This window comes from Poromitra crassiceps (assembly GCF_964638095.1).
Source record: "Poromitra crassiceps genome assembly, chromosome: 23".
Classification (NCBI taxonomy): domain Eukaryota; kingdom Metazoa; phylum Chordata; class Actinopteri; order Beryciformes; family Melamphaidae; genus Poromitra; species Poromitra crassiceps.
Window position 1 is genome coordinate 12,785,834 of NC_139639.1, and position 11,808 is coordinate 12,797,641.

General features: G+C 43.6%; 2 protein-coding genes across 2 annotated transcripts; both read right to left on the bottom strand.

The window, feature by feature from the left end:
* Positions 1 to 7,274: 7,274 nt before the first annotated feature.
* Positions 7,275 to 8,163, bottom strand: LOC310796626 (G2/mitotic-specific cyclin-B2-like). The gene is made up of 4 exons (XM_083658847.1): positions 8,069 to 8,163; positions 7,743 to 7,883; positions 7,488 to 7,598; positions 7,275 to 7,403 (listed from the first exon to the last, which is right to left on the bottom strand). The coding sequence occupies exons 1-4, from the start codon at positions 8,156 to 8,158 to the stop codon at positions 7,317 to 7,319; spliced, it is 429 nt and encodes a 142-aa protein (XP_083514973.1). The 5' UTR covers positions 8,159 to 8,163; the 3' UTR covers positions 7,275 to 7,316.
* A 93-nt stretch (positions 8,164 to 8,256) lies between these two features.
* Positions 8,257 to 11,524, bottom strand: LOC310796727 (uncharacterized protein; the record flags this gene model as incomplete). Its single annotated transcript, XM_083658964.1, has 4 exons — positions 11,453 to 11,524; positions 11,016 to 11,222; positions 8,418 to 8,539; positions 8,257 to 8,299 (listed from the first exon to the last, which is right to left on the bottom strand). The coding sequence occupies exons 1-4, from the start codon at positions 11,462 to 11,464 to the stop codon at positions 8,257 to 8,259; spliced, it is 384 nt and encodes a 127-aa protein (XP_083515090.1). The 5' UTR covers positions 11,465 to 11,524.
* Positions 11,525 to 11,808: the final 284 nt, after the last annotated feature.

Here is an 11,808-nt window from a genome sequence, read left to right on the forward strand (position 1 = left end):
AAGAGAATGTGTATAATCTATTTTACCGACCCACTAAGTGTTGACAGTGCTCCCCCAGACGAGCGAAATCAAAGAAAAAACTGCCGCGGGAGCAAGCCATTCAAGGAAATGGCGAGGCGATTTTACAGTAATCCATTCCAGACTTGTCTTGCCCGAGAGCGGCCGCGCAGGCAGCAGCACACAGAGAGCGGAGAGCGATTTGCAAAATAGATTATAGGTGAAACACACTTTGAAACACCTCAGAAAGGCCAGAATCAACATCTGCCCATCGCCCACGCATTCCCCGGCCCATCTTGACTCGCACAAGGAGCGTCCGCACGCAGGCAAGCAGGCAGGCAGGCACGCAGGCAGGCAGGCAGGCAGCAGCAACGCGCTTCTGACACGCCCGCTGTAGAGCCAGGAGGAAGGAGGAGAAGACACACGGAGGGAGGAGTTTGAATGAGAGGGGTGTTTCCTGTTGTTATGGAGGAAATTACTGTTCAAAACTATTGTTTAGAATGTCTGACGGTCTTACTGATGCCAAAAATGAATGGTTAAAGTGACTGTTCTATCGAATTTCACAAAAAGCCATTTATCTCTGAATAAATTTCCAGACGCTGAAACCATGCTGTACTCAACGGCTAATATCTACATAACTACTAACTCTACAAACTAACTCTTTTAGACAGAGAAAGCACACATTCTATTAGTTATTTTTAGATGATTGGTGTTCATGAATTCTTAACAGAAAATAATCCTTGGCTCTTGTAAAATGAGCCAGAATCCTCAAAAAAAAACCTGGCACAACTTACCTACAGGATGAAAAAATGGCTGGCACTCAATGTGTTAAAATGTCGTTATTATCCTTTTTATTACTTCCTTGTTTTTGTATGTATGGAACTCTCTGCATCTATGTCTCCTGTGATTCTATGTGATTCTATGTGAGCACTTCTGCACCAAGACAATTTCCAATCAACCATGTGTTGAAATGGCAAATAAAGTTCTATTCTATTCTATTCTATTCTATCATTATGTAACGCTGCCTGGAGGTCGGGTGGCTCTGCTGGGTGTGTGGGGCCGGGAGATGGGCTCTTAGCCTGGGTAGTGCAGGCCTGGAGGTCAGGGTGGCTCATGGGTTGGCTGTGCTGGCTACCAGACATATCAATGGAGTGCAATAAAAATAACTTTGTTTTGAGAAAGGTGCGCGAGGAATTAACGTTGGTTGGCGACTGAAGTAAGTTCAGAAAATGTGTTTTACGAGTTACTCCAGCTACGTTATATGTATACAATGGTTTTAACATGCAGGGCAGGCTAGCAATGGCGTTAGCCGCTGTTTTTCATTATTTATCGGCTTAATATTACTATAACTTTACAACCGATAACGATAGCTGGAATAACACAATAATACACATATTTTCAGAACTGACCAGGTTGTCCAACTGACAGGAAATGTGTTTTATAACGTTAACTCCCGTCCCGGGTAGGATGGATGAGGCCTAGTAGTACACAAGCACCGTTAGCTCATCGCTAACGGATTAGCATCACATACAAACTGACGTTTTATTTTTTGTAGGCTATTAAAGCAACAAACGTTTTTATATGCATATCTGGGGGAAATGCTTTGACTGTGGGGATGTTCGTTCTTCACAAGCTCCTCTCTTAGTAACGATATAACAGGCAATAGACCAGGCAGCCTGGCTCACGCACTCACTGGGCTAACGTTAAGTTGGGCTGAGGGTGAGTGAGGCCTGACTGCAGCCCGGAGGCCTGAAATCTCCGACAACCAAAATCAGATTTTCGTACAGGCGTCATTTTGATAAACTGATCTCATATTGGGAATCTTCCTGGTTACTTTTGGCGAGACAAAAAATATTACAACTTAAAGTGTTATATTTACAGAGCTAGACTGTATATAAATACACAGCGCACTGTGCGCATTCTAGAAACAGCAGCTCTACATAAGAAAGTTCAGAGGGGTGTGGAGCTCTCAGAGGTTCTCAATCAAGGGCGCTACTGCGCAGAATCTGGTTCAGTGATCTGGCCGGATTTTGGCTTCAAAAAAACATACAGGGAGGAGATAGGGACACTCCCTCCATTCATATTATAACTCAATGGTTCGATGCCTGTCGGAGAGAAATAGCCTGGTTCGATGTTGAATCCGTTCACCTGCGTCGTATTCTGTACTGCTTGAGATATGTCATTGTGTATAGCATTTGTATTGCCTGTCCTATTGTGGCCCTCAGTTTCCCCCCTGGGGGGTTGATCAAGTATATTGTAGGTAAATGCTCAACGCCATGTCTGCGGTGCGAGGGTGCACGGCCACATCTCTTGTGTCGAACATGAAAGACGGTCAACAACATATTTGTGGTTTGGAGGTTTTTTTAAGTGATAATTATGTGTCAATTCCACTACAGGAGAGAATTGATCTCTGAAGTTCGGTGGAAAAATATCGGCATATCGGATATCTGCATAAAAAATCATCATGCATCCCTAATTACAGGGCGACTTATTCATTGTCTTTCTTTATCTCATGTATTTTAACCTAATAGGTTAAGTCCAGTTCTGTAGCAAATTATATCAAACTACACAACCCCCAACCCCCCCCCCCCCCACACACACACACACACACACACAGAGAGAAAATTTTATCAAACTGGGGACAGCAGCCTAACATTAACTGTGCTCAAATTGACATAATGATGATGGGAAACCTCTGATCACATGTGCTGTGTATTACTGATTCACTGTATGGACATTTTGTGTTGTACCCACTCAGCGTTACCTGCTTTGGTGATTTCTCACTGTTAGGTAAGCGGAGAGTCATCTTCAACACCCCTTGATCCAAATTGATCGCATGCCCTTCTTTCCCCAAAACTCGTTCTCGGTCTGTTTGAAAGACAGACACACAAGTCAACCATTTTCGGCAAAATCATTCTCAAAGAGCCTAATGTTAAAAGTTGTCATCTAGCTGTGTGGCCTGACTCACCCTCCTCTGTTTTGAAGCGCAGCACCGCCGCCCCGCTGCGTTCCTCATACTCAACTCGACAGTCGCCTGATGATGAGCCGTTTGATTTCTTACTTTGGAAATAGTTCACCAACTTGTTTTTCAGTTTGGGATCTTGTTTTCACCGAGCTCGACGAGCAAGGCGTGGGGATACGCGTCGTCCATCGCTGCCCGCTGCCCCGAGCCAACTCGCCTCGCTGCGTGGAGACTGGAGGGAGAGACCACTCCATAGTAACCTCCCGTCACCAGGCTCTTCTCGGCGAGAAAGAGATGATGTCACCCTGCCTGTTTCCGGCCTAGAGCCCGCCCTAGACAGGAAACAGCGGAAATAGCTCGTTAACTTGACAATTCAGACACAACGAATAAGAAAATAAAACGGCAAACAACAAAACAAAAGATGCACGTACCGAACAAAGTTTTTGAAGAAGTTCTTGTAGAAACATCGCGGATTCACAATCTCACATATTTTAAGCCAATACAGAAGCTTTACTTTTCAAACAAATTGCCAGTTGATGGAATAGTTATAACGCTAGTTGTCTGCACCACGGACTGTGTTGTATGTTACGGAACTAAACAGGAAACAGGAAGTGTAACAACCAAAACAGTCCGTGCATAATAGAAGAGTTCCGACATCTCCATTCACGTCACTCCAATGGACCAGTTTTTTTCCAGGAAGTAGAAAGTGGAACTCTTCAGTAAAAAAGCAGCACTGTCGAGTTGCATCAAAATAGACAGTGTTGTACTTTGAAAGGGTTTTTCATCCCTTGAAATGAATCAAATTGTACATTATCGGCTTTATTTTAACATGCAAAAGTAGCGCGAGACCCATTCCTGGCTGTTCATTGGCTAATGATTCTTGCATTTTGGTCCTCCGCTGACGCCACTCTCTTACTAGAGGACACAAGTCCGTGGTGCCACTGTACCAGGTCCTATATATATATACCGGTATATATATATATATATATATATATATATATATATATATATATATATATATATATATATATATATATATATATATATATATATATATATATATATACAGTATATATAAATAGTCTGTTTTCCTTCATTGGAGCAGGTCATATAGACTTAAAGCCAATTTTACACTCAATTCAATCCAAGGGTGCTTTATTGGCATACAATACAAAGGTATTGCTACATAAAGATCAATCGATCTTAGATATACAATAGATATGTCAACAAATATAAATCAATAAAATAACCAAATAAAGTAATATTAGATCAAATGTTCATAATAAAGTAAATGAATCAATCAGTTTCTATAAATATGACAGTATCAGTGTGTGTTGTCCGACACAGTGACACTGAGACATGTTTAGCTGCAGTAGAGTCACATTCCTTTTTCTCTCCAACAAGATATTGGAGTTTTTCATATCATGGAAGGTTTTCAAAATCTGTGCACATTGTTTTGAATTTGGGGAGGCAGAGATCTCTGATTCATAGTTTGCACAAATGCAAACACTCTTACAGTGACTCTCATACACTCTTTTCATGACTCATTAGACCAAAACCCATTCACTAAAATCCATATTTTATTTTCTATAATATTTTCCACTGACAGCAGAAGAATGTGATGAAACAAGGTTAGTGAGAAACTTCCCTGGCCTGAGATAAACACATGCACAGCAGCATCTGACCTCTCTGCTCTCTTCAGTGTATGTGCCAAACTGAGCTCTCTGTCAACCCAACCCAACACACCACACACACACACACGCACGCACGCACGCACGCACGCACGCACGCACGCACGCACGCACGCACACACACACACACACACACACACACAAAACCACTCCTTCAGCTGTGATAACTTCACTTGAGCCCATATAAACATCCACAGAAGAAAACCAATAGGTTATCATTTTGCATTAGTTATTAAATTAAATTCCATCCTCAGAGTACACAGCTCTACTGTCATCAATCTGTAATGTTCAGTGTATTACATGGATGGCAAAAAAATGTGTGTGTGTGTGTCTTGATTGTGTGCCCTGGCCTGTCTTATCTGTCTCTGCTGTCTCCTGACTAACAGACAGTTGACATTGAATGTCTCTGCAGCTTAGGTCAGGTCATAGCCTGACACACAAAGCTGTGTGCAAACTTTGGCCTCCTATCTTATCATCCATCCATATAATAATGTTTTCACTACATGTTGTGTCCTTTGCCACTCTGTGAAGCGCATTGTGAAAATGGGCTTCATAAGCAATTCCTTTATAGGTCTTACATTTTGATTTAGCACAACCATATGAAACTAGAAGACGTATTTTAGATTCAGAATGTAAATTTTCTGTAAAATAATATCATTCATTGGAATTTCACATAACATCAACATTTATTTTTGGCCCACGGCCATCCATCCAGATTCATATTTTGACCCTTCATAGAAAGAATGGAAAGAATTTGGGCACGTCTGCGCTAAGCCGTCTATATAGTGAATCAAAATTAACAGTTGAGACAGTTCGGACAGTAGTAAAAATTGTATTTAATTATTTAACATTTATATTTAACAGACAAAAAGCAACTGAGATATACATCCCTTTTACAATGCTGACCTGGCCAAGAAGGCAGCAAAAATCACACGTCAGGGCATGATAAAGACAATATTTACAATACCGTACTTACAATATGGAAAGCAATTAAATTGGGGGAAAAATACAAACACAGAAGAACATTACAGAAGATATGGCATTCTAAATTACTAATTTTGACAGGAGCAGGTAATGGCGAGGACCTCTGTGATCTTTTGTTAGAAACTAGCCAAAGAAATATGATGATCCAGTTTAAGTCGACTCCTTAAGTCGACTCCTTTTCCCCCACACTCATGGCACCTCAAAACCAAGCGAAGTGCTGGATCTGAGGCTGTAGGAGTTACGTACCTCCTTAAACTTGGAGCAGATGTAGCGGGGTAACTTGTCTAAGATGGCTTTATACATTAAAATGTGCCAATGCTGCATCCTGCCCAAAGCAAGTGAGGGCCAACCAATCAGAGAATATCAATAGAATGCTGATTAAGCGCTTATATTGATCAAAAAGCTTAGTCCAGATTGAATCATTCCAATACACATCCTGTTTAAATAATTTGCTTACAGTGATAACTTTGGGCCTTGTCACACCTGAGAACAAAGGAGAAATGTTTAAAACTACAATAATTAAGTGCCAAAAATGAACCAATGATACAGCAGCGATACTTGGTGCATGTCTCTCTGTATATGGAGAAATCACAGCATCTCAGTCTGTCTGTCTGTGTTTGAAACAGCTGGAGGCCTCAATTTGTATGGCTTTTTAAAGTCAACCAGTAGGCTAAATAGCATTACTTTATATGTAGTGTATTCATCTCATAAATATACAAATGTCAATTAGATCCACCACAGATAGCAATTTAATGTTTACTCTCCTGTGTGGATTATCATGTGTCTGTTGGCTCCTTTTTCACCAACACATTTACCACAGACTGAGCAATTGAACTGTGTCTCACCTGTGTGGACTATCATGTGTGACTTAAGACTCGTTTTTCACCCACACATTTACCACAGACTGAGCAAATATGTTTTCTCTCACCTGTGTGGACTATCATGTTAATTTGTCAAGTGTCATTTTTGACCAAATAATTTACCACAGAATGAGCAATCAAATTGTTTCTCTCCTGTGTGGCCAAAAAACTGAGCAACACAAGTGTCTCTTCCCAAGAACTTCATTGTTTCTCTGTCAGTCTAAACCTGGGTGAGGTTCACTAGTTTCCATCCATTCTTCATCACTGTCTTCAGTCTCTTGTTCAGAGGAGTATAAAGTCTTGTCATCACTTGCTGGTTGTAATCTACTAGCTGGATCGAAGTTCCTGGCTGGTTCGATACTCCACCCGCTTCTGTTTTCATCTGTTTAGATGAGCTGGTGGTTAGAGGTTCTGCCTCTCTGTTCTCCTCAGTTTGGCTTTGATGAAGCTGTGAGGACTGAGGCTTCTCTTCATCTTCTTCACTCTTCACAGAGACAGGATAGCCCCAGCTTGGTTGGGCGTCCATACAGGCACGATTGGCTGTGCCTGAGGACGGGAAGCCGGATTGGGGGTATGTGTCCTGGTCGCTGCACTAGCGCCTCCTCTGGTCGCACCTTGCGACGTCCTACCGGTGAAGCTCTCCGTCAGGTGAAAAGAAGCGGCTGGCTACTGCACATGTGTCGGAGGAAGCATGGTGCTAGTCTCGGCTCTCCGCAGATCGGCAGAGGGTGGAGCAGCAACCAGGGCAGCCAATAGGGCAGCATGGGGATACATTGGCCAAGTATAATTGGGGAGAAAATGGGGGGAAATCAAAAATAAAGTTTAAAAAAAGAGTGAAAAACGAATCCTGATCTGAGGAAGGAGGCTGACTTTCATCATGTTGGTGCTTGAGTATTTCTTCTGGATAGCCTGGAGGGAAAGATAAGGCATTAGGTCATGATGCTAAAAACTCATTTCATCTTATTGAGACTGCACTGTTAGCAAACAACTTACCATTAACTCTGGCTGCCCCAGACTCACAGCCACCACATTTCTGGCAAGGCAGTCCATGATTGGCCTGAGGTGGTCCTCATCATAAGATGAGTAGTCCTGCTGCGTGGGAGACTGCAACACAAAGAGAGAAGAGAACAACTCACTCATGTGTTGGTTGATTATTTAAGTCATGTAATGTGCCTTATGATCTCATGTTGACTTGCTTTAGTCAGTAGTTGAATACATTTGTAGCCATACAGACTTCAGTCAACTCACCCATTCCAGCCCATGTACCAGCAGCTGGGAGAGGCACAGGGAAGCAGCAGCCAGCTCAGACGGCCGGTAATGCACCACGTTGTAGTCTGGCAGGGTTAACTCCATCAGGTAGTTGGCCATCGTGTGTGTCATTACATCCGTCTGGAAAGACAAAAAGACAGTCATTTTGAGAGCTCTGATGACATAAACCGCATGAAGACAGGAGACAAAATTCAAACGACTACTACTACTCTACAACTTCTAAAAAAAGCCTTCTGCCAACAGCCATAAATGCATGTAGAATTCATCCCCAAGGTGTTGGCGAACTATTTAGTAGACACACTCACATTTGCAGCCTTTAAAGCCCTCCTGAGGAAGTGTGGTGGCAGAGGACGTCCAAGCTCAAAATTGAGGCACTTCAACATCGCCTGCTCCATCTTCAGAATCTGGGCCTCTGTATCGGCTGCCATGGAGGCAAAGTCTGCAACTGCCGGGCTGTAGTTCTCCTCATACTTTGAGGCCAGCAGGATGGCGGTCACACCAACAAGGCGCAGCTCACTAGGAGGCACTGGATGGACCTGCAGTACATTAAGACAAGTGTTAGCTAGTTCACACAGAAAGGTAAAACAAGAAAACGTTGAAAACAGTTTGTAGCCTACCTGTAGGAAACGATCCAGGATCGCAATCATGAGGTACAATGTCTCCTGAAGCAGTCCAAAGTCAGAGTGAACCTGCATCATCCAGCCAACTAGACGAGCTCGCATGTCTTCAGTGATTTCATAACCCTCCAGGTACGTGGGGCGCACAGCCTGCTGCACCTGTATGGAGACAGAACAAATAGTAATATAAAACACACACTTCAATGCCAAATTAAGAGCATAGCAGCTCAAAATAAGATAATCAGTGTGGTACAGTATTAGATTATAAATAAACTAATAAGGGTGGCATTAGATTATATATCTAATGGAAGTTTCGGTCAGCGGCCCTTCTTCAGCGTGTAATGGCAAATAAAGAAAAACATTGCATGGATGCAACTGGGACGTATCCTCAGTGATGTACCCTGGGGTCATAGGATGTTTCGGGTCTCGCAACATCATACACCCTCGCCCAGGTGACCCAGCCGGGGCTGGCCAAGCCCCAACTTACGTCCCAGTAGCTACCCACAGTCAGCCCTCCAGGAAGGGTCTGGTCACGTGGTCAGGGCCACTCAATCCCCTGCTCCGGAACTACTCTGCCGGGACCGGGGGGGGGGGGGACTCTGGTACATAGAGGGACCGGGCTCTGTGGGTTGCCACCCGGCCGGGCTCCTCCCTCGTCTCACCAGGTCTAGGACCTGTGCGCTGCACCAGACTCCCCCGCTCCAAACATCTCATTCCGAGGTGATGGTATCTTAGTGGACACCATGCAGTACCAGTACTTGGTGGCACTGCAGACTCCACTTGCGGCTTGAATGGCCCTCCTAAAAGGCCTCTCGTGATTACAATTACATGTAACGAAATGTCCACTGTGTGTAGCAATAAGTCTATTAACTTGGAGTGCTGTCCTTTTCCTTATATATATATATATATATATATATATATATATATATATATATATATATATATATATATATATATATATATATATATATAAACACTAACCATGCAGGGCCACTTGAAGGGATATTCAATTAGGCTAGACTTTGAACTGTAGCTTATTATGTATGAATAAGCTAATCAGGGTGGTATTAGATTATAGTCCCATGACATGTTGGTCCTCCTAAATTGAAGAAATTCAAGTGGCTGGCAGTAGAACATAGAGTTAGGCAGTTGAAATTGAGGCTTAAGGCCTAAACATGGTCGTCCGTCCGCCTCGAATTGGAGCCGTCTCGCCGTCTGGCGGCGCCAGCGAGCCCTACATGCTTGGACGCCACTACGCCACTACGCCCTCCCTCCTCCCACCCTCCCTCCTCCTGTGGAAGCTCCGTGTGAAAATGGCGGAGATTGTGTGCCAGGCAGTCTGAATGAAATTGAATGTAACGTTCCCAATTCTATGTATTAAATTCTAAAAAACGACCCTCAACATTTGGGAAGGCTAAGCCACACATGCTTTGAAAGGCGACTTTACGACGATGAGCCAAGGCAACGGCCAATCACAACTCTCATGCAGCTGACGTCACGCACGTATCGTCGCCGTGAAGTCACATTTTCGAGCAGCCCCCGTCAGCCGACGGCGCCCCCTCCCCGTAGGACGGCGCTCCACCCGCCGTCATACGGGGAGGGCGGGGCGAGGCTCTGACGGACGACCATGTTTAGGCCTTTACTTACAAAATCCTGCAAGGTAATTTTGTTTGTTGTTGTTTTGTGTGTGTGTGTGTATGGGCCAAAGTATTTTAGCAATGATTTTACGGACTCTCGTGGCTATTAGGGGTGGGAATCCCCAGATGCCCACGATACGATACTAAAACGATACTTGAGTCACGATACGATAGTATTGCAATATTGCGATATATTGAATATTGCGATATATTGAATATTTCGATATATTGTCTAACTCCTTTTCCTACCTTTTCCTTGACCTCACCGGAAGTAAAACATGCAGTGTTTTTTTGTTTTCTTTTCGTTTTGCCCAAAATGTAGGCTACATTATTAAGCTTCTCTGGACTCAATACGCCACTGCAGGCACGACAACATCGGGCGCTTCAGGCAGATACCCGGCGGCATGGCCTGCAACATTTTTTTTTTTTTTTTTTAATATCGATACTTGGCGTCCAAATATCGATACAATATCGTCAGGCAAAATATCGCGATACTATGGTGTATCGATTCCCCCCCCCCACCCCTAGTGGCTATTCTAATAGGGGCAGGGCCACAGATATTGTGCCAGGTCGATTTAAGTCCTGTTCTGGCCAGAATACCTTTCTATATATATATACTGTATATATGGCAGCAGCAGCAGCAGCAGCATGAAACAGGCTTCCAGTAGAAATAAAAAAAACAGTCAGTCAGTAAATGTGCTAAATGGATGGCTGAACTAACATTCTTCGTTCCAAGAACAAAATTAAATGTGAGTTCACGTGACCGGCTGGTTTATCAGGCTGGTTTATCAGGCTATGGCTGAACAGGTTTGAGGTAGGACTTTGGAATGTACTGTACTGTTGTATTGTTTTGTCTGAGTCTGAGACCAAGGACCACAATGGAAACAAGACTCAGTCTATCCTTGATGTTTTACTGAGACGCATGTCTTTTTATGTCATGTGTTTTTAACCTAAGGTCAAATCAATCAGTAGTAATGCCAAATGGAAGCATGACTTACCTCAAGGAGGTGCAGATAGGCATCAATGTCTTTCATGTATTCATCAGCGGTCTCCTCCTCTGCCACCGGAGGGAGCGGGTCTTCCTCCTCCTGCACCATGAACACATGAGCGGTCTCCTCCTCTGCCACTGCCACAGGTGGGAGCGGGTCGGTTGGGCGGTTGGTCACCTCTCCATGCACAGCTCTCCTTTCTTCTGTGGCCCTAAGCTGTTAGGAAGAACCATTTAAAACAAAGCAAAGGAAAAATACTGTAAGGATGTGGCAGCTGTTCTCGATACAGGGTGACCAGACGTTCTGGTTTGGCCAGGACACACGCACACACACACACACACACACCTTTGACTGCCTTTGTGCATGCGTGTGTGTGTGTGTGTGTGTGTGTGTGTGTGTGTGTGTGTATAGTGTGTGTGTGTGTGTAGTGTGTGTATGTTCTCTACCTGGCACTTCATCCTTGCTTGATGGATAGCCAGGCCTCTGGCACTGGTCACCTTTGTCCACCCACAAGGACACATTTGCTGATAAAATGACACTCTATTGTGTGTTCTCCTGGTCCGTCTCTGATGAGAAAAAACAGCACAAACATAAATTAAAATCACTCAAAAATGTAATCTTACAATAAACACATAGCCTGCATTGACACAAGAGAGGTGTAGGTCATATTATAGGCTGATACAGAGAGGTGTAGGTCATATTATAGGTGGATACAGAGGAGTGCAGTTGTCTGTCAGTGATTCTCAACCTTTTTCATATCAACCAGCCCTCATTTCTTATGATGTTGTCTCTCTGACCCAAA